A 22,508-nucleotide genomic window follows, 5' to 3' on the forward strand; every position below is an offset into this window, starting at 1 on the left:
CATATATTTATCAATTGGTAAGAAAGATTATTTTCAGATCTTGTGGTGTTGCGTGCTGGTAGTTGACTATTTGTGTGCTTATCAACTTGCAGGAGTTGTTTTTTTGTGTTTGTGTATCGCTATTGTCACTTGAAGTGGTTTCTCCAAAGGACGCATAGAACTGTCAGTGGAGCGGGTTCACTCAGGTCTGGTGTTGAGCGCCGTGAGTCGGGTTCGTTTTAAGAATGTTCCAACATTTTATCATACATTTCGTATCTTTTTGGCTCCAAACAGTATCAACAGTCACCCAAGACCCACCCGAGGGTCCCGAAATCCCTCACATATAAATCTGCAGTTATACGAGTGAACACAAAAGCATCGTTTGTACTCAGAGAGATCAGTCAGTGATACAGTGAAGCACAAAAACACACACACACACACACACACATTTGGCAGATTTCACTCCGTCTATGGTCTCCAGTATGCAGGGTTCATCAAGGACGCTTCCCGGTGAGTCTAAGACAGATGATCTAATTACTGCCAACATCTAACTCAAGCTTTAAAATGAAATGATTTGCTCTGGTGCCTCCAGTGCAAACCTGTTTCAGGGTTTCAGAGAGCGAAAAATTCAAAAAGGGGAGAGAGAGTAAGAGAGAGAGGGACAGTGGGGAGGAGGAGGGAGCGTGCCAACCAGCTCGTCAGGGAAAAGGACTTTTTCCTCTGAGCGCATCACTTGCCCCTTTAACCTCATAAACAAACGCACAGAGGCCACGAGAGGCCGAGGGGAATGAAGCCCCCTTCTCCACCGTTTCAGCCTTCACCCCTCTTTGCTGATTACCAATTGTTTGTTTTAATCCTCCTTTAATTTCAGCAGACAACTGCACTGTGTCCGTGTTTGCTGTGTGTGTGTGTGTGTGTGTGTGTGTGTGTGTGTGTGTGTGTGTGTGTGTGTGTGTGTGTGTGTGTGTGTGTGTGTGTGTGTGAGATGCACGCTGAGGGTCCGTCGCACCATTCGCCAGATTAGTCGAGCTACTCCTCGCCAAGCGTCGCCCGCAGCGACCAAAGGTAATTACTTTTTAATTAAGCCCCCGGTGCTAATCCCAGTGATATTTAGCAGGCACGAACCGGCACACACACACACACACACACACACACACACACGTGCGCTGAAGAGGGCACGGAGACTAAAGGAGGGAGACACTAAACAAGACCTACCTGGCTGTAAACTACACAAATGCAATAGGCTTTGCTGGCATTTCTCCTTTGCACACAGTGGGAACCAAAGGAGTCGTGGAAATAAAGTCGGTGTAGTCGATGTGGTGAAGCAATAAATTCATTTTCACCCCACGTCCAATCAGAGAAAATGCTTTAGACTGAATACGAGCACTTTGATCGATCAAGTGCGTGTGTGTGTGACCCTCAAATAAACCCGGCAAACCTTAAAGATGTAAAAACGCTATTGTACATTTCTTCTGTCTTTCTCCCCACGCCTTCTCGTCCAAAATGTGAATCTGTTTTCTGTTTTCCATGCATCCATAACGTCATGGTCTTCTTATACCCATCACCCATCCTTTGGCTCATCATCCTCGCTTCCTTTTTGAGGATGGGACGGGGAGGGGGGGGGGTGTTAACTCATCCCCTCCGGGGTGATGAGTGAAAATGTCCCTCTTTTCAGACATTTCGCTGATAACTATGAAATAAGCCGAACCAACAAACACCCACAGTTGCGGCCCCCGTAGTGAATCTAATGTGGCTCCTCGACGCGTGGAACCGCTCCGGGTTCCCTTTCAAGTGTGCGGCCCGATGGTCCGAGGTGCCGCTCATGCTGAGTGAAAGCCGTTTGCTGCTCACACTGATTCTTTTTCTGATTTATGGAATAGAACACATCTTTTAACCACGATGCAATGAAAAAAGGACATTTTAGATTTGATGCGTCTTTTTTAGCGCAAGCTTCTTTGGAAGCAAATTATCACGTCAGCAGCGAGAACTCTTTTTGGGCAGAGTTAAGATATTATACTAAACTAATATCTCTTTGGACGGCTTCTGACTCCCCATCACATCAATTTGACTCTGGCTCCTCATGCAGGCTGTAGCCCCCTGCAGATTACAAACTATATATAGCTCGATTTATCTTTAATCTCCCCGTGACATAACAGTGCGACCGTTTTCAGCAGCTCTTTTGTTTTTGCCGCGCCACAGAATTTACTTTGGGGGGCTGGAGGAGGGAGGGGGGAAGGCGCTGCTCCCTCCACTATCCACCTCCTTTCAATATATTGTTGACACCTTTATTTATTGTATCATTGTCTTGCAGAGTTGGACATTCACTAATTCATTCTATAGAGGCTGCTGGGCAAAGCGCTTTCACACTCAGGTTCAGGCACTCAAAAAAGCGTTTGAGTTGTTGAGGCAGATCACATGTGACGTGGGAGTGGGCGTTTAAGTGAGGGAAACAAGCCCCCCCTCCCCCCGCCGCATATCTGACCCTGCTTAATTACATTGTGCCGTGTCAGAGGAAGCATTTGATCAATGTTTCAGCAGCATGTAATGATCTGCCTCATAAGCAGGACATCAAGGCTTTTTCAAGTAGCGTGTAAGCCATCCGTCTAAAAGCCGTGCAGGAGATGGGCAGAGAGTTTTAGGGAGAAGGGAGGAGGAGGAGAGAGGGAGCATGAATGATTTAAGAGTGGCATGCAAAGAGCAGATGACGGCATAAATGGAAAGTGGATGATATGAGACCCAGCATATGCTAACTTACTGGCTTACTGAGGGGTGGATTTAGGGAAATTGGAAGAGGCAACATAAGAGGAAAAATACAGGTACAGCCAGAGGGGAGAGTTTCAAAATGCTTAATTAGCATAAGAAAATATGTTTTGTCCCGATAAAAATGCAAATAACAACAACAAGACCTGAAACCCAAATGCAAGATTTTGGTGAATGCTGTTTTTTTTAATACAAGTATATTTTAAAACTAAAATGTGTTTTCTACAAAAACACACAAAAGGATTTGTACTGAGTGCACAGTGAAAATAAAATGGCAAACCACTGGGACACAAAGGGAAGCAAAATGTGCCACTTTTCAAAGAATTAACTACCCTTGTAAGGAGAGGAAGAAAGGCCAGAAGGAAGAAGAACACTGAAGGGAAATAACCAAAGCATTAAAGTGAAGGGGTTTATTCTGGGTAAACAGGAGGGCAGCGAAGAGCAGGAAAGAAGTGTAAGCAATATATATTTACATAACAATAAATAGGTCAATGCCCTACTGATCATTATTCCGGCCTAATGTTCATTAATCCGGCCTAATGTTATTGATTGTGCGTGTGTGTGTGAGGCCGACTGAGTCGGCCACTATGTGTGTGTGTGAGTGTGTTAGAGCGAGGATTACACACCATAATCACTCCTCAAATCTGAAACTGTGATGTGGGCATCACAGCAAGGCAACACAGAGTTACAGACGCGCGCGCACACGCACACACACACACACACACACACACACACACACAACTTGGAGAAAATCACAACCCGGGCGGTGAGTCAGCACAGAGCTTAGCGTAGATATTGGCAGGGGGGTTGATCACAAGGCCAGGAAGAGAAGGAGCGCAAAGAATATCGAATGCACTTCTCGTTTTATTCCCCCTCACCTAAGCTGCCCCCCCCCGAACTCGGTGTGGCAAATGGTCCGGCGACGTAAGGGGAACCGCCACATTTATGCTTGTGCTACACAAAGAAGATACGATGGGTTAATTAAGGAGTTTCAGAGGTGCTTCTAGATGATTTTTTTTCCCTTCTGCTAATATCCCCTTTGTTTTTGCTCCAAAAAACAAACTCCACTTGCCAAATGGTTGTAAGGAGTAAAAAGTATTTATACTCAATAGTCGTGATCATCATTGTCCAGTAAGTGAAAAGAATAGAATTTGTCTACTTAATCGAGTCAGGAAAGTATTGCTTTGAAGATTGTGTTTCAAATCACATCAAACCAATTCAGAGACGGCCAAAGCAATATAAATCCCATCCTAATATAAAAATGAATGCAACTCTCCATGGATAGCACTGCGTCTGTCTCTCCCTCCTTTCCACTCCACCCTGACCAGTGCACGTTGTTACATTCCAGCTGACGACAAACCGCACACGCATTAGCATTTAGCCTGCTGCTGCCTGAAAGCCACTAATGGAAGTGAGTGCCCAAAACCCATTGCAGTAGTGCATAAAGACACAAACCCAATACCGGCTCAATAAGTAGGTTTACTGGTTGAGACAACGTGGGGTGAGAGAGAAAAGGACTTTCTCTCCATTTATCTTTGAATCTAATAATACAGCCCATAGTTTATTGCAGCTTTCATCTAATCTCCGGATGGCATTTGTTCATCACATGTCGAGTTTCTCCTTATCTCCAGCTCAACTCTGGGCTGTATCCATGATTTAAGTGCAATTTAAAACCCCTACTCCTGCCATTAGCAGCTCCATCTGCGTTGATCGCCATGTAGTCTTGATTGCGAGCAGAATCTCGTCTTCATTTTCTTTTATTGTTCTCTGTTCGCTCCCAATATGGTCTTGATGAATTTAAATCATCTACACTTATGAATCAGTTACCGTATAATTCCCTTGTCTGCGACTCATCACTCAGACTAGCTGTTAAGTAAGTAGGTGTGTGTGTGTGTGCACTTGTGGTTGAGTGAGTAAATGTGCACATGCACGTGGATGAGTGTGTCTAAGTGTGAGAGTGAGCAGGATGCATTCTGGGCATGTGTGTCGGTGAACTACATTCTTCAGAGTATGCGGGAAAGAAAAGAAATCTGTAATTTGAGTGTGACCCAAAAACAGTGAGAGTGTGTGTGTGTGTGTGTGTGTGTGGGGGTGGGGGGAGGGGGGGGTTCCGGTGGCCCCTCAGGCGCTGACCGCTAATGCTACCACCTGCTAATGACCCACAGGACCCCGTTGGAGCTCAAGGACGGGGAGGTCAGCCAGCCGGGCTACATGCCCGAATCACCTGCCCCGGGGCAACGGTGAGCCACGAGTAAAGGTGGATGGAGCGAGGAGGCGACAGACCAATGCGTTTGCCACAAAAACCACAGGACCGAGAAAACATGACTGAACTCTATCAACGCTTTGGAGGGGTTTTGTAATTGGGTTTTGGCTGATGCGCACGCGCACACACACACACACACACACACACACACACACACACACACACACACACACACACACAGTAGGAGCCAATGCCACAGTAATGAGAGCAGGAGGACACTCCTCAGGAGGGACGTCGGTCCTTCAGCCAATTGGCAGCAAGTGATCACACACACACACACACGGCAGAGCAAAAGTTAGGCGATGAGCTGAGCTGCCGGGGCCCCCTGTATGCCAGAGTAAGCTAACTGAGGAGCGCTCTCAGCCAGGAGGCACAAATGTGCATGCAGGCGGAGATAGGAGCGAGATCGCTGGAGAGGAAGGACCAAAAAGTTAAGTGAATGTGAAAGGAAATAGTCGGGACAGTGCAACAATTCACATCTACTTGAAAAGCCTTCAGTTGCCGCCTTCAATGGAGGCGAGTGCCGTTCCGTTTGTGGCGTGAATACTATAGGACCATGCACATAAAAAAAGCCTTAGGGAGCAGCACTCTTTGGATGTGTTCCCTAATTGCCTACAAGCTCATTAAACCTTATTTCGATGAATTGCGGGAGAACAACAAAAAAAAAACACAATACACAGCACCAAATAATAGATCCAATTTTCAGAACTGTTGAAGCTAAATGGCTTCTGCTTGCAAAGCCTGCAAAGCGCAGTATTATACATCAACGTAATGAGTGCTTTTAAAGAGGAAAACAAACAAAAGCTACCGACGAAGGGCGGTTAACAGAAGAAGAAACAAATAAATTGTTAGTCGGACATGATTCATGAGACTTTATAACACATGGATTCCATCCCTCACATCTTGGTGAACCGGCCTGCTTCATGCTGCCAGACAGTGAGACACAGTGAGGACCAACATGACGGTGGTCCTTGAGTTTTCTTGAAGATAAGTTTGGCTTTGATGCTCAACTGTGCTGCCACGTGCTCACGCCACAGAACGTTGCCACGGTCGGTCTAAATCGGCTGCCGAATGCTGATTTCAAGGTACGGGATGGTCTCCTGAATAAAGAACATTTAAGCTGCCGCTTCTGATTGCTTCTCTCAAGGATTTCTCTCGGTGGTTACGTAGCATTAAATCAATATAAGAGGGGCCACCGGTTTATACAAGTACTCATCATCCCGAGTCAACGGCCATGTGGGCTGTTTTCCCGGAGCAGAACGAACGGCCGGACCCTGGAGGGTGAGCCCCCGAGCAGATCCATCACGCACAAGTCACTGTTCCAGTCTGGCAGCCAGTGAGCGCACCCCAGGGAGGCAGGAAGACAAGCCCAGCATCACAGAGTCCCCGCCCCCCAACTACCCCCCCTACCTCCAAGGGAAGGCCAAACGATGCTGAAATGACTGATGCAACCCAGGGGAGGCTAATCGAGTGTGGAATGACTGATGCCCTCTCGCCGGTAGGGACGCATTCCAGGAAAGGGCGTCGCTTCGGGATGCCCAACGGAGCCAAATAAGCGGAAATGTTCGACCTAGAGGGCGAGTGTTGAATGTGCAGATTCTGGGCACCTGCAGGGGGGGTGGGGGGGGTCATCCAGCTTCACTTGTTTTGCCCAGGAATTGGTTGAACTAGCAGCAAACAAACGAAGCATCAACAAGATGACGAAAAATGCCTGATGCCTGTTTACTGCTCTCCTCTGCCCTCAAAGTCTTGTCCTTGTGCCACCCGTCCAATCCATTCAGTATCCGCCTCTTTGAGAGACTTGAGGGGTGAACCAAACAAAATATAGTAAAGTGCAGTACCTGAAGTAGTGAGAAAACAAACAAAAAGAAAGGGGCGGAGCCCTAAAGAGCGATGAGTTGGTGGATTAAAGCCGGATTAAGTCCAACCACCACATGTTTTTTTTGGAGCATGATTGAAGCTGGCACGTAATCGGGACCTTCACTGATGCATTAGTCTCTCACGCTGTCCGATCTCAACAGCTGGCCCCCTCTGGCCCCTTCCTGAGAGCGGGTCAATGTGGCGCAAAGGCAAGGCGAGAAAGCATTCGGCATCAGCAGTCAATAATAATCAACAGCTCTCGTGCACTTTGTTTTCACCGAGCAGAGAGCATCCCGGTCAGGACGCCTCTCGCAGACCGCAAAGCCCTCAGACGCTCACTCTGAAACGGCACCGACCCCGCAGTGCCTTGTTGGCGTGTTTTAAAATAAACAGAAATAAAGGAGAAACACTTGGATGTGTCCCAGATTACTTGGGGAGTGATTGCTGATTTGTGACATTCACGTTGAAAAAAAATGACACATGCGCTGGAAAGATTTTGTGACGTTCTCCCGGGAGGCACACACGCATCATATGAGCAGAAATAATCTAGATTAAAAAAATTATCCAAAGGGGAGACTCCAAAACATGGCATGAAAGTTTTAGGAGTAAAGTCAAAATAAATTTAAAAGAATCAACTTTACTCCAGCTGAAACTTCCACCTAATTTCCACCCAATGTAGTAAAAGAAAACCCATAAACAGAAACTCTGAGAGGCTCTCCCTCCTCCTCTCTCTCGCCGAGTCCACGTACCTTGCAGAGTTTCTGGTAGCGCGGCGAGGAGATGGCCATCCTCTGGAGCCGGTGTAGGAAGACCACCACTTTCTGGAGGGAGGTCCGGACCATGGCCATCATCTTAAGACTGCTACAACTGTGCAGCAGCCTGCTCCCGGTCCGCATTGCTAGCACTGCCCTACCTCGCTCATATCGTTCTCCTCCCTCACTAGCCAGCCGACCAGACCCCAGCCGAGCCGACGAGATGCGCGCACACACACATGCACACGGAGGGGAGAGCAAAAACACACACACATACACACTTGGAAGGGTACTCAGCTCTGCATGTGTAGTTGCATACACACTCAAACACACACACACATACAGAGGACACTACCCACAGTGCGTGCAGCCCCAGTTCTCGCTCTCTTTGTAGACAGTGACTCTCTCACAGCTCTCAGCGCGCACACTAATTCTCTCTCTCTCTCTCTCTCCCTCACAAACACACACGCATACTATGATGCAAGACGAGACACTCACTTTCTCCTCCACGCGGACAATCACACGCGCACCTCGACAGCAGAGCCAAAAGACAATCAGACAAATCATTTGGTACGGAGTCGGAGGAGGGTGACGAAGGAGAAGAAAAAAATAAATGAAAAAGAAAGAGAGCGGGGGGGGGGGTAAAAAAAAAAATTAAGAAGGGAGTGAAGAGTGGGAAAGTGCCGGGAAGCCGGGGGTTGGAGAGGAGAGAGGAAGGCGCCGTGCGCCGTTCACTTTTTACTGCCAACTGGACCAGAGAGAGATGGAGAGGAAAAGGGAGACAGTGCTCCCGTTAGATCACGTAAAGAGAGAGAGAGAGAGAGAGGAGACGAGAAGGAGCGAGCTGGAGCAAAAGCAGCAGTGCGATGGAGGACAAACGCTGCCTCTGCCGTGAATGTAGAATGATATTACGCACGACAACCGACGGATCAATGAGCGAGAGACAAGCAGAGAGAGAGAGAGGGTGGGAGGGCGAGAGAGATAGAGAGAGAGCGTAACTGTGAGTGGGAACCCGGCGCACAAATGAGATGCAGACACACAATAGAGTTAGGGAGATGGAGGAGTTCTTTCTACCGCCGAGGGTTCCTGGTAAATGTCCCATTCGTCTTCTGCCGTGACCGTTTTAGAGCGCGAGCACGTCCACGGATGCACAATAAAACTCTAGTAGTGGAATCACGAGGACAAAGCCTGAGTAACTAGGAAAAATTGGGTCCAAGGGAAAAACGAAAACAACGGCGTACTGATTAAGAGCATTTTGGGGAAATTTAAATTCCTGACGTGTGTACCAATGACACCGGACTTAAAAGGAGAGATTAAAAGGTGACTTCCGATGAGCACATCTGGTCTCTTCTCCATTTAAAGGCTGTGTGTTTAGCCAGACAGGACTCTGCACCAAGTTCAGACCTTTAATTTGTGCCTTCCATATGCGCTATCATCAAGTATCCAAAATATACGGTTGTTTCAATGCGCTCAATGACAAGATCTTATTAAAAAAGGAAAATACAGCACAGAAAAAAATAGTTCAGATACCAGCAGCTCCTCCTACTTGCAACTGTGTGGTGTGTGTGTGTGTGTGTGTGTGTGTGTGTGTGTGTGTGTGTGTGTGTGTGTGTGTGTGTGTGCGCGTGTGTGGGTGTGGAAGAGAGAGCGCATGTGTTTGTTATGTATTGTGTTTAATTGTTATATTACATAATAGCTCACAAATCAGCTGCAGTAGGAGAGACGATCTTATGTACTACAAGATGACAAGATAACAGAAGAGAACAGTTTATTTCTAACAAATTGAACAGACCAATCGTTTGCAGTTAATGAAATAAACAACAACTCTGTGTCAACACACACACACACACACACTCTGATGCTCGAAGGTTGTTTTATTATTCCACTTTCTACCCATGAGGGACATCCATAAATCCTGAATCCAACTGAGACACAGCGATGGAAATGAGAAGGAAAGGATGATAAAAACATTAACGCAGCAGTATTATTTTAAAAGTTAGCCTCGAACAGTAGCTTCATTACTTTTGTCATAAAACCACAGACTTGACCTTTGACAAGACTTTGAAAGACTTTTAGGAATAAAATCCAATAATATAAAGAAAGTGTCCTTTTAGAGCTTTAAAAGGACTTAAAATGATGGATCATGTTCGACAAAACAAATATAGATCCCTGTGACGGACGGATGAAAGTGAAAATCGTATCATATCCTTTCCCAATGGTCAGAATTGTATTAGACTAAATCCAGCCAAGGCCTAACAGTGAGTGAAAAGTTCCTTAAATCCATACCAAGTTAATACATTCTAAAGGCCATTCATGCAGTGATTCATTGTCATTTTTCTCTCTAGCCTTGGCCTCCTTTTGGCTAATTGGATACTGGAAACAACGCTGGCAATCAAGACAATGAAACCAAAAACTGTTATTGGCCCTAAGCTTTCGGTTTCTAAAAGATGTACGAGGCTGCAGCAATTTCTCAGGGACAAGTGGAAACTTGGGTACGTGCACATCTTTGTCAATGTCTGAAAAGCAGGTTGTGCAAATGACAGCACCTCAGTGTGCAAACTGAAAGAGGTAAAGACGGAGGTGACAGAGGCTTTGTCAAAAAAAAAAAAAAAGAAAGATTTACAGTGCCCATTTTATCCGTCGCATGGCTGAGAAGGAGCGATTTGGGGATTAAAAAAACGTTACATAAAGCATTAGACGATGTGTGTCAACCGATCCCTGAAGGGAGGTCTGAGCAAATGACAAGCTGGTGAGAGGCGGCGCAAGAACGCACGTAAACAACGTGCAAACTCGCGCACACTGAATTTCTGAGCAGCGCGGGACAAGACGATCAATGAGCAGCACTCAATGCATACAAGCACTCACACACCCGTCTGCCTGCCCTGAGTCACACACCTCAAAACAGCCACTTACACATGGATGCACCCACACCCACACACACACACACACACACCTCTGTCTTATTAGTGAAGGATGCCCTAATGGAGACTGACACTGAGATAATAGGCCAGCATCTTGGCAACCATTCCACACACAAAGTTTCTCCATCCGTTTATGTCCCTACCTCCAGTTGTCGCCTCAGCTCTTTCGCGTGGGCGGAGTCCTGCGACAGGTCTTCCCTGTGGGAGGCGTCGGCCAGCACGTTGACCGTGGTTTCCGCCTCTTGGAGCCATTTGAGGAGGGACTCCAGCTCCCGGAGAGACATCTGCAGACCCTTCAGCTCAGTGTCCAGATGGGCGTGGCGGTCACTCGCCCTGCCAATCAAATACGGCGAGTCGAACGCGTCACTTCTCATGTGAAAAGATTTAGGGGTTTAACCACCGAAGCGGGCAGAGCGCGAATAAATAGCGTCAGGCCCTCAAAGTGTGAGCACAGGTAGACAGGCGAGTATGTGCGTGCACCTGTTGTTGATGCCGTTCCAGGCGGCGTTGTGCTTATCGGTGACCTCTTTGATCCTCCGGGTGTCGTCGATGGAATATTCCCGCAGAAGGTGACTGGAGAGCTCGTTGAAGGCCACAACGGCAGCTTGGCCTCGACCCAGGTCTTGGAGGAAAGCCTGTGGCACCATCAACACGATTGGCATTAGGCTCATCGCAACAGAAAATGGGACAAATGCGACTTGACAATTATGTGTCCTTGTGGAGGGCTCTGCAGGCTCATTATTTTTGAGCAGGTATCATATAAGTTATTAACGACCCGTTGTACACACTTCATGAATATCTAATTAGACTTCAGGCGCCAAAGACACAAAAGGCATTTGTTATTCTACCGTTCAGCAATCTGACATTGGGTTCCTAACCTCTACTTAATCAAGCAGGTTACATGAGACAACTGTTATTCATGAGGGCATTATTACTTCAAATTTAGCATTAGCAAAAAGACCATCCATATTTGACCCCCAGGTCCCTGGTCTTGTAACAAAAAGGTACACTTCACTATCGTAAACGGACAATTACTCACGGTTACAAAAGCACATGAACCAGGAGGAGTAAAAGGCTGTTTGTCCTGCTGGATTCGCTTAAACTCAGTTGCCCTCTAGTGTCTGGTCCTTGTAACACGTGAGACACTCGTCCTTTGTTTCAAGAAGCTCTCACACAGGTCTACATCATATTAAAATGATGGATTACGTGGTGTTATTAAGGTTCAAAGTTATACTGCAGAGAGGTGATTTATTCATTCCTCCCGTGCACAGACTTACAGTCATTAAAGCACCTCTGATACTTAAAATGAAATAAAGTTCAGTTAGCATACGATTTTTCTCTCAATTAGGAAAGTGAGCGGACAAATTCCCCCGGAGTATATTTCTAGTCTACCGTGAATGACCGACGGAAGGACAGACACCCGGAGGACGTGGAAAGAAAGTCTATTAGTTTCACTTGTCCCTGACCTTGTTGTCAGCAAGCTGTTTAGTCAGGGGATCGGCAGACTGCTGCAGAAGGTTGTGGAATCGTCCTTCATTGTGCCCAATCACAGCGTTCACCTCCTTCCTTTGCTCCTCCCACTGGTTGCTGTGGCCAATCATGTTATCCAGCTGCTGAAGACGAGCCTCGACACCATGCTGGGTGCTGTCCCACTGGCTGTGTACCCTCTCCACTGGAGACGGACACAGTGACAAAATCATTGAGTAACAGTACCACCTTTCAAACGAGACATTGTATTTTTGTATTGTATTTGTTTTCCTTAAAGCAGCGGACGTGTCTTAAACTGCTTACGTTTCTCGGTGATGGATGTGCGAACGTCCAGATTGGAGGTCTTGTTCTTAATGTTCTGTGCCAGGGTGAAAATGTCCTCCAGCTGGGGGTGACGCTGTTCCAGGTCATTCTTTGTCACCTGCCGAAAAAAGGGCACCAAAAAAACAACATGTTTGGCTTTAGGAAACCGGATTGCAATTGACGTTTCTTTATGGAAAAAAAAAACACGTACTCTTCGATTAATAAATGTTTGCCACACAAGCACGTCCTCAACCTTTTTTTTTACGCCTGTCTTCCCGGCTCCGCATGACTCACCTGAAGACGTCCCATCGTCGCCCTGATCTCCTCCGTGTCCCCCACGGTCACAATGTTAGACTTCAGCATCTGAGTGATGAGGACAAGCCAGTTCGCCAGCTCGGTGGCGGTCTCGTTGAGGTCGGTGGGCGCCACGGACTCGGGCGTGTGCGGGGTTTGGTGGTGAGGGTCCTCGCTGACCAGGCTGGCCATCTGCACGGCCGAGGGGACAGGGGACACTGGAGCAAGGGCGAAAAAACAGGCAGGTAATGTTGACATGCCGAGCTTCTTTTAGAAGACGTTATAGCGAGAGGAGGTGCTGCTGTCAAATGGCTCCCAGAGGACTGTGGCGTCCCACTAAATCATGATGAATGAGGCATCAGGGCTTGTTTGCTCACCTCTTGTTTCTCATTTTATCCTGCATTTTCATGCACCGGATTAAGCCAAGCCTATATCGAATGTTAAATCCACCACCTGAGTACTTATTACGGTCACGTGTTTATATGTGCGTCGCCAGCCTGATAATGATCGAATATCTCATTTCTTCTCTCTCACCAGAGGCTCAATACTTCGATGCAACATTTTTGCATTTTTTTCATACCGTTACCGGTGACGATATATGGAGAGCCGTGGATAAAGAAATGAGAGGAATTTAAAAGGAGTTTTAATAAGCGCAACCCTAGATATCTTTACCAAGCGGCTGGTGCTGGACGAAATGTTGTTGCTGTGTCCACGGAGAGACGGGCGGTTGGAGAGTTTCCCTCAGTCGACAATCCAGAGCTTTCCAATCGCCTGCCAGCTGCTCTACCTCCCCCTGCAAGCATGAACCCATAGATGGGGGATGTATAATTAAAGACTAATGATCAACAACAGGAAAAAGTCTGCATCAGCGTTTAATAAGAAAGCCAATTAAACTTGTGGCATTTTAACAAGCAATGTGGCTTAACTATATGTAACAATCAACAGTATGTCATTATTAAATTGTATTGCTATGGAAACTGGGACCTTTTCCTGAGGCAGCAGCTGCTGTTGTCTCTGTAGCTCTATAGAATGAGCCAACAGGTCCTCCAGGTCTTTCTTCCTGTCCTTCATGGAGGCCTCCAGATCCTACATCGATAAGAAATCATTTTAGGTATTCATGTATGTGTAAATCTTTCAGTGGGGTTTGGTGTCTTGGGCCTTATGATGCATTCAGACAATCTACCTGTGCTTGGCCGGGGCTCAAGCCTCTGGTGAAGATGGTCTGTTGTGTGACGACGATCCAGTCAGTGAGCCTGTTCATCCTGTCCTGGAACTGGGCATGACTTCGCAGGTTATTCTCCACCTCCCCGACTTTCTCCAACAACTCCTGGGTCACCTGTGGAGGACAGAAGGTGAGTGAGACAAAGGACAGGACGTGTTGCAATGTTGAAAAACATGTTAGGTTTTACAGTATCATAATGTTTACATTTGCATTGGTCTTTCAGCCAATAGAAAAACTTGGAAGACAACGGTAGAGTAATAAAAGTAAAAGATAGTTGGCACCTTGCTCCAGCTGAGGTTGATGGCTCTTAGTTTGCCAACATGCTGGTCTCTGTTCTGAGAGCTCACACTCGGGCCGGTCAGGATCTGAGGCGCATGCTTGTTAAGCCATCCGAGACGTTCATTATGTGCATCCATTTCCTCGGCAAGGACCTGGCAGGAGGAAGAAGCACCAACGCTTAATCCCATGAAGACGGACAGATGCGTTGATGAAGTTAACAAGGAGAAATCAGGAAGTACATCTAAACAGGTGAGCAGCGGGACAACACGAGCTGCTCCATAACGCCTCGGAATCTCTCATTGTACTTTTGGCAACATGTTGTTGTTCTTTTTTTGTCCAGAAGGGATGAAGGCCAAAAAAAAAGATGCCAGTTAAGCTTGTGTCTGTTCACTGGGTTTGACAGGTCTGGCTTGGGATTGAGATACAGGGAGCGACATGGCGGCAGAGAGGAAAAGAACAAAAACAGTCAGAGCTGACCATAAAAATAGCTGATTCTTCCAGCCCCGAAGCGGAAATAAAAGAATCCCTGCGCTGCCATGAGTCACGCTAACATGGGCGCGTCTGGGCCTCGGTGTACCTTGAGTTCTCTGAGGTCGCTGTCGGTGGCAATGACGGGTAAGGAGCGGACGGCGTTCTCTGCCTGCTGCAACCACGCAGCCAGCGTCTCGCGTCTCCTCACCAGGTCTGACAGGGCCTGGTCTCCTCCGGCCAGCCTGCAAACACACACACACACACACACACACACGTTGTGCACTCAGATTAGGATCTCCATTTCCTGCGCGTTGCAATCCTATTGTTAAAATTTACATTTAAATTACTGTTATAGCCACGCTGGTGATGTTAACCTGCCAAACACTGATAAAGAAACAAAAGACGGTCGGTGATGGAGAGTGACCTCTTTGCTAAACTATACTGTAAAACCAAAACATTACACAGTCAAGACGCAGCAATGATGTTTATCGTATGTGTGAAAATCCACGCTTGACCTCGTCCGCTTTGTATTTTCGTGTGACAGCCTGTGTGTTTTACCCCAGTATGCATTACCTGCGCTGTCTCTCAAGCACATGTCGGTTGACAGCTCTCCAACGCTGAGCGAGGCTGTCGAGCTTCTCCTCAAGCAGGGATCCGTCAGGGGATGACAGGTGCCCAATTATCTGTTCCCCGCTGTGCGTCAGCTCAGCGAGGACAGGCTGGTGGCTGACGAGACCTTCCTCCAGCTCCTAAAATACGTGTACAAGAAAGGAACAAGAGCATGACAACAAAAAAATGTGAAAAAACGTGGATCAACAGCTTAAGCCGAACTACTGCGATCCAAATCCTGCGATCCAGCTGGAGGCCGTCTCCTCAAGGCAAATGCCGGATTGACACAGAGGCATCATTTGCAGCACATCAAGATTGAAGCTGCTAAATCTCTATTTCCACCGAGAGAGATTTAACTTGCCAAGACAGACCCCAAAACCAGGGTGAGCGAGCGCCAAGTCCGCTAAAAGGGCGAGTAAGCTAATTGATCACTCGATTCCCATCCACTTGATCCCTCGCATCACTCCCAGCGAAAGAGCTCGACAGACAAGGTGCGGCTCGGACTTTGCGGATCAACGATGAAAGTGTTATTGGCAAAGCAGCGCCGTCAGCGTTAAAGCAGCGGCTTCAGAAAACCTAATTCTCACCCTTGGAAATTGAATTATCGCTTTCAATTCAGACAAAGCTCAAAGCTGAGGCCCTTCTTGATCTCACTTTTCAGTTCATCTCTCGCTGTGCATAACAAACTGGTAGACGTGCAGGGCGTTTGTTTATTATTGCACTTATTTTTCCCACTGCTGGTACAAAATGCAATTATCTCTGGTGTAACATTCCCAAACATCAGCTTGTAAGCTCACTGTAAGGGATACAAATCTATATTTGACTTATTTAGTGGGGAAATACCAGAAAGGTTTCGTATAGTGACTAACAATATGTAAGAACATATAATACTCTGTAGTTAGTAAGACATTACATTACATTACATGTCATTTAGCTGACGCTTTTATCCAAAGCGACTTACAATAAGTGCATTCAACCATAGGGATACAAACTCAAGAAACAAGAAAGTGCAATTTCCTCAAATAAGCCAATTTACAATTTTTAGTCTTTTAGTCGAGGTAGAGTCTGAAGAGGGGTGTCTTTAGTTTGCGGCGGAAGATGTGTAAGTCTGTCTGAAGACCCCAGGACCACAGAGAGCCTTCACAGGTATTTGGATTATGTTATAAATCATGTGAAAACACAGCAGCGTGCACATGCAGTCACACATATGCGGATGTTCCCGAACTTCCATTACTCTCCGCTGACCTCTTGGTGTTGTTTGGCACAGTTCAGGTCCAGCTGTCCATCAGGGCAGATGCTCTGTGACAGCAGCGTCTCCGTATCAGTCAGCCACTGGTTCAGGTCGTTCATGTCGCAGTGGAACTGCCTCCACTCCTCCACAGCGCGGTCAAACCTCCTGCAACAAAGAGACAAGCACCAGGCCTTTCTTGAGTGTAATGGAAACGTGTAACAGAAAATCCTACAAAAACAGGTCGGTGTGAAAGACCCGTCGGTATCTGGCAGGTGGCTGCAGATTGCAAACAATGGATAACTGCAATAAGATGAGGTGCAACATGCAAAACGTGGAAAAAGTATTTTGCTTCCCTCAGAGGACATCCGTATTGTAATAACAGAACAAGTTCCATTCCTGATTATGGATCCCCCGGAATGTTACACACCGTCCCTTTAAGTCAATCGCAACAAATTAAAGCTAAAGATACAGCAAAAATTTGCATTGGACACTCTAGTAAAGAAATCCAAAGTTAAGTTCATTGATATCAATGAACTTATGAGCCCAATTGATCTTGAGAATTCCGGCTATATTTGCTCCTAAACAAACAATGGCACCTTCTTTTATGATAATGAAAAATTACACGGTTGACCTCTATCAAAACACCACACAATCTCGTAATAGTCAAGAAGCCCTGACAGCACAGAAAAGTTCACACAGATGCTACTGAATAAATAGGCGGGCCGATTACTTAAACTGCCTAATATAAAAACAGATATTTATCTCATTGATGGTCTTCAAGAGGGCTATTTCCTCCTACAGCACCGCTTGGAGCACAACAAATCTGATGAGAGAGACATGGTGAGGAAAAGCAATTTTGCAAAATGCACGCAATTCTTTAGTTTTTTTTTTAATGATGCCCAAAGGTTATTGTGATTGCAGACAAGAGTGCTTTTGCATCAGCGTGGACTCTTTAGAATGAGCTTAGTTCATTCTCAGCGTTTGCACATTGTGTGCTCAGCAAATGAAGACTGTTTATCCCAAAGGAACTGTGTTGATGGTAGTCAAGGTCACCCAGTATTTATGTACGTGTATGTGTGCGTGCGTGTAAGCACATTGAGTGGAAACGTGAATAGGCATGAGATAGTTTATGCCAGAGGAATTGTTTTGATAGTAATCAAGGTCAGTGTGTGTGTGTGTTTCCCGACATACAAATTCACACACCATCACGTTTTAAGGGAGCGGCAGTTTTTTCTGTGGACGACTTATTCGAATTTGATTCTCCACCATATTTCTACTTGACGGGTGCATGTGCAGTGCGATCTGTGTGCGAGGTTGGCGCACGCACCCCTTGCGGTGGTTGTACATGCGGTTGAGGCGGTCCCACTCGGCGTTGAGCTGCGTGAGGGCGTCTCCGATCTGGGCAACCTCAGCGGGGGAAGCGTCCCGGACGACGTCGGGCTGTCGCTCGTGGATCCCTGTGACCTGCTCACCAACGCACTCTAGACTCTCTTTGATACTCTATGAAAACATGCAAAAGGCAAAAGAGGGGAGTGGGGGGGGTAGAGGGGACAGTGAGTGGGGATAGGGGTGTGCACAATAGCGACAACAATACAATAGGAAGTTTTTGTGACGTTTACGATGACTCTTTCTGACCCACCCTCAGCGTGTCCTCCTGGCTGGAAAAGTCTTCGTAGAGTCCGCCACTGAGCTCAGTGGAGTTCAGAAGCAACTCGTTGTCGGCCATGGCGAGGAGCACTTTGTTGATGTCTAGCAGGTAGTCGGAGCTACCCAGCGGGGGGGCGCCGCTACGCTGCACTGAAGACATCATCTCCTGCGCCGAAGATGAGCCAGAGAGGAAAAACACAAGAAAGCTGTAGCAACGCATATGGGGCCACCAGAGGATACCGAACGTCACTCCGTGATAAATGAACACGACAGTCGAGCCAATCAAGCACAGCGCACAGTTTGGCTATTAGAGTTTAGTTAGTGTCTGTGTACGGACCATGTGCTTCTCCATGTGGGAATCCCTCACTTCGGCTCTTATCTGCTTTGTGAAGATGTGAGCAGGCGTCTCCGCAGAGACTTCGGCCTGCCTGAGTCGTAGCACTCTCAGTTCCTAAAACAGGCAAACACACACACACACACACAATAACTGAACCGCCAGAGTGCAAACTCAATAGGACATAGAGATAGATTGAAGAAAAAAAAAATATTCCCAAAAAAAACTGGTTTAAAGGAGACGCAGCACATTTAGTTTCTCACCCTGTGAGCAGAATATTGGCTCTGCAGCCGCAGCAGTAGGAGCCTCAACTCCTCCCGCTGGCCTTCGTCTGAAGTTTGCTGCAGCAGTTCGTCTCCTCTTCTTAACAATACTTCCACGCTGGCTTTCTCCTCATCCATCTGGTGCAGAGAGGGTAAATGAAGAGCTCAAGAGAGCCGGCGTTTAATTCCAAATAGCAGATTCTACTTAAATTAAACTCCAGCAATTGTCAATGCTTCTTAATCTAGTCATGCAGATACCGTAAGAAACGACTTACACACGAGAAACTGAAATCTGCATCTAGGTGCTCCTGTGCTAAATGAAAGAGAAGGCGATGACGACGCTTCTCAGCAAAATACTGCTTGAAAAACACAAGAGTTTCCCGACTGGGACAATGACCTTGCTTAGGACTGGTCAGGTCTGCTCAGGCAGCGCGCTTTACGTCATAAACCTTGATAACACAGATTGAATTCCAGACCTGTTAGGCTTTAAAAGTCACCAATCAAAGCTTGTTTTATTAGGTGGCAGCTTTATATAGACTAGCACGTCCCACGTAGAAAATCACACTGAACTTCAGAAAGAGAATAATAGGCAGCCTGGGGGCATTTTTTTTTGTTTTCTGCGGCAAACTTTTAACAAAAAACTTTGCTTGACAACAGATTAGAGTGCCCTTATCCCTATTTACAAGACTTGGGCATGTGGGGCTTAACAAAGCGGTTTCCCCTTGTGTACGAGTACATATCATGATATTTGCAGCTTTACGAATCGTCATTATTCCAAGTAACGTTTTCTTTGAAATTTTCAGTAAACAAAATGAAAATGCGACAAAGTTTAAAGGCGACCTGGCCGCTTACCTCGCAGTCATCCAGGACGTTTGTTGGGTCGTGCTGCAGAGCCCTCAGCGTGTCGTGGAGCTCCGCCTGAAGGTCCGTCAGCTCGCTGCTGACCAGCGTCCGACTCGGACTCTCCGGGCTGCGAATGACCTGACGAGAAAGAGCGGAAACAGTCCTTGATTCACAACAAGCTAAATACACCAAACCACCTGGCTGCTTGCTTCGGGTTTTAAAACGTGGTGTAGTTTGTGATCTAAAAGGCTTTGCAGCTCAAGGAGTTTGGACGAGATCTCTGTACCTTCTGAGGGACCTGCTGGTTGAACTCAACACGCCCTGATTCCAGACATGACATCATCTGAATGCAAAAAAAAAAAAAAAACACAAAGAGATTTAGAGAGCTTTTTAAGACGGCACTACAGGCTTTCTATTGGACAGCCAACCCTTTTTTTGTCAATGCAGAATTAGGTTTAACACTGTATTCCCCAGTGTCAGGGTTAGGGCTAAATGCATTACACGGTACTGGCTTGTTTCATGCAGTTGTTTTAGCCTCCATACAGGGTACTTTTGTACCTTGGCAGTTTTGATGTGTTGGGAGACTTTGTCGAAGTTGCAGTTGAGTTCTGCCAGTTTGGGCTCCACCACGTCCCGGCAGGCGGGCCCCCTGCTGGTCATCAGGATGACGGCCTGGTCCCTCACATTGTCCACGCGCAGACTGATGTCCTCCAGCTCCTCCAGCATGCTCTGCGGACAGACAACGCGCCGGCTCAAATCAAAATCACCGTGAAGCCTCGGTACAGAACACAAAGCATGGCACGGCGGTGTTGATTCGAGGTTAGCAGGGCCACACGCACGCTGGTACCTAGTGGAGACCTTTGTGTGAGGAAGGGAGGTGTTAAGGATTTAATAAAACTGAGCTTCTCCTCCTCCCCTTTATATTTCAACAAACCGCTATCTGGCACCATCTAGCTTTCACTCTACTTCTCTTGAAATTGGGATTCTTTAATAAAAAAGGTTTTTTTTTTTTAATGAAGTTGCTAAAGTAACTTTGAAATGCAAATGTCCAAATGTGCATTCCTTGAAAATTCCTATCTTCTGTAGCAACAGTGGCCAACTCCGGTAATGGTAAATCTCAAAATGATTGATCATAACCTTGATACTCCTTTCATGAAGAAAAATTGAAACATAAAACCTCTGCATACTGCAAGGTAACAGGAGGCGGCATTCTTGATGGATTCTTGCAGAATACATTGCTTTGTATTCGTTGCCAAAGTAATTTAGATACAAATACCAAACTACTGTTGCATACTGCTTGTCAGAGTAAAGCTCTGCCAATTCTCACATATTTTCAGGTTTCTAATCTAATAATTTTGCAATGATAATTCGGAAAATCACCAACCAGTAACAATCGTCTAAGTGCAGAGTATGCTGTATCCGCCCTTCATTGATTAATATTGATAGTGACGCTTCTGTCTCTCCCCTGTTGTGAAAACTTGCTGCCTCACCTGTACCACCTTCTCCCTCTCTGTCGGGCCGAGCCGCTCGGCCTCGTCCAGGTGGATCTGGGTCTGGTAGAGCCAGGTGCTGATGTGAGCCAAGTTCTCATCAAAGATTTCCACTTCATTCTGGTGACTCTGCTCTCATGCAATACAAAACAAGAGGAATCAATGTTTCTGTTAGAATTACTGTTAAAAAGGTCCCCCCCCTCGGTTTTCCCCATTCACTTAATTACATTTCTATGACTGCAGTTCACAATTACAAGAAGCTAGAACGATTACGATACGTAGCGTATCGTTTGAAATACAAAACATTAACTAATCCAGCACATATGGATATGTACTATATGTTCAGTGATAATTTAAGGAATAATTCTCGTTACCCACAAGTAAGACAAAAATACAAGCGTTCTCCCAAGACCAGCCATGGTTCATTTCAATTACATTATTAAAATTAGATTTATTTCATTCTAAATTAGTCCAAATAAAAATAAGTAAGAGTTTAGAACGCAAAATAAAGAACACATAAGTATAAATATCAGCACCCACCAGAACGGCACTGAGCCAGTCCTCGGTCCAGGTACGGACGCGGCCCCAGGCCTCATTGATGCCACCGAGTTTCTCCTCCAACGGAGGCCCGCTGTCCTCCACCAGAGTCTGCAGACCAGCGCTGGTCTCCGTCAAGCTGGTCAGCTCCACCTTACGACGCTCCGACTCCTTCAGCAGACCCTGGAGGAGGGACACGTACATACAATTCAATCACCAGATGACCTCCGTGTTTTAATTATTGTCATATCAGCTGGTTGTTGCTAGGACGTATTTTACAGCAGAAACACACTGCAGCACACCTTAGGCATGAGTCGGGTCAGTATTAAAATTATTTTCAACTGCTTATAAAATTTTAAAAGCCAAAGACAAGTAGATCTGCAGTTGAATATTTGACTCCTTCTTCATATTTTCATGTACCGTACTGTGAACCTGTGACTTCAGTCTTTATACTGTTGAGAGTTGATGGAGGTGTTTGCACTGTTACTCACATTAGCCCATGCGATCTCAGCATCAATGTCAGCCGGCATGTCTCCGCAGCCGTTCTTCCGCTGCAGCTCGGCCTCATTGGTGGTCAGCCACTCCTCCAGGACGGCGCTCTCTTTTTGGAACTTTTGAGACAGAGACAGAGCTTTTTCCAGGTCCTGCTTGCCCTCCGTTACCTGTAAAGAGGAAGAAGACAAAAAAGTGTCTTGAATTGGCACTCAGAATTATTCAATATTACAAATAATCCAAGTCAAGCAAGGAGTAGATACACAAATCAGATACACAAATCTACCTGTGCCCCCAGGTCATTGTAGAGCAGTTTGAGAGCAGTGAGCTGTTCATCCATAGCCTTGGGGTTCTCCGTCTGCTGTTTCTGCACAATCTGTCGACCTGTTTTTATCACCGTCTCCACCTCCAGCTTAACCTCACTTAACAACTTGTAAAGTTTCTGTAATTAAAAAAACAAACAAAAAGAA

The 22,508-nt window shown here is 46.4% G+C and overlaps 1 protein-coding gene across 1 annotated transcript in view; it reads right to left on the minus strand.

The window, feature by feature from the left end:
• The window catches only part of utrn (utrophin), a 125,988-nt gene that overhangs the window by 69,623 nt on the left and 33,857 nt on the right, over nucleotides 1-22,508 (minus strand). The window contains exons 33-55 of the mRNA XM_040159944.2: nucleotides 22,325-22,480; nucleotides 22,038-22,208; nucleotides 21,550-21,729; nucleotides 21,010-21,138; nucleotides 20,078-20,248; nucleotides 19,806-19,862; nucleotides 19,529-19,657; nucleotides 18,677-18,814; nucleotides 18,417-18,530; nucleotides 18,072-18,245; nucleotides 17,760-17,932; nucleotides 16,447-16,597; nucleotides 15,166-15,341; nucleotides 14,699-14,834; nucleotides 14,124-14,273; nucleotides 13,804-13,956; nucleotides 13,605-13,706; nucleotides 13,293-13,413; nucleotides 12,621-12,838; nucleotides 12,327-12,444; nucleotides 12,002-12,207; nucleotides 11,016-11,170; nucleotides 10,679-10,868 (exon numbers count right to left, since the gene is read on the minus strand). Of these exons, the coding sequence (XP_040015878.2) occupies nucleotides 10,679-10,868; nucleotides 11,016-11,170; nucleotides 12,002-12,207; nucleotides 12,327-12,444; nucleotides 12,621-12,838; nucleotides 13,293-13,413; nucleotides 13,605-13,706; nucleotides 13,804-13,956; nucleotides 14,124-14,273; nucleotides 14,699-14,834; nucleotides 15,166-15,341; nucleotides 16,447-16,597; nucleotides 17,760-17,932; nucleotides 18,072-18,245; nucleotides 18,417-18,530; nucleotides 18,677-18,814; nucleotides 19,529-19,657; nucleotides 19,806-19,862; nucleotides 20,078-20,248; nucleotides 21,010-21,138; nucleotides 21,550-21,729; nucleotides 22,038-22,208; nucleotides 22,325-22,480 (3,468 nt within the window). The remainder of the gene's footprint in view (nucleotides 1-10,678; nucleotides 10,869-11,015; nucleotides 11,171-12,001; nucleotides 12,208-12,326; nucleotides 12,445-12,620; nucleotides 12,839-13,292; nucleotides 13,414-13,604; nucleotides 13,707-13,803; nucleotides 13,957-14,123; nucleotides 14,274-14,698; nucleotides 14,835-15,165; nucleotides 15,342-16,446; nucleotides 16,598-17,759; nucleotides 17,933-18,071; nucleotides 18,246-18,416; nucleotides 18,531-18,676; nucleotides 18,815-19,528; nucleotides 19,658-19,805; nucleotides 19,863-20,077; nucleotides 20,249-21,009; nucleotides 21,139-21,549; nucleotides 21,730-22,037; nucleotides 22,209-22,324; nucleotides 22,481-22,508) is intronic.

The sequence above is a fragment of the Gasterosteus aculeatus genome, chromosome 18, assembly GCF_964276395.1.
Source record: "Gasterosteus aculeatus chromosome 18, fGasAcu3.hap1.1, whole genome shotgun sequence".
Taxonomy (NCBI): Eukaryota; Metazoa; Chordata; class Actinopteri; order Perciformes; family Gasterosteidae; genus Gasterosteus; species Gasterosteus aculeatus.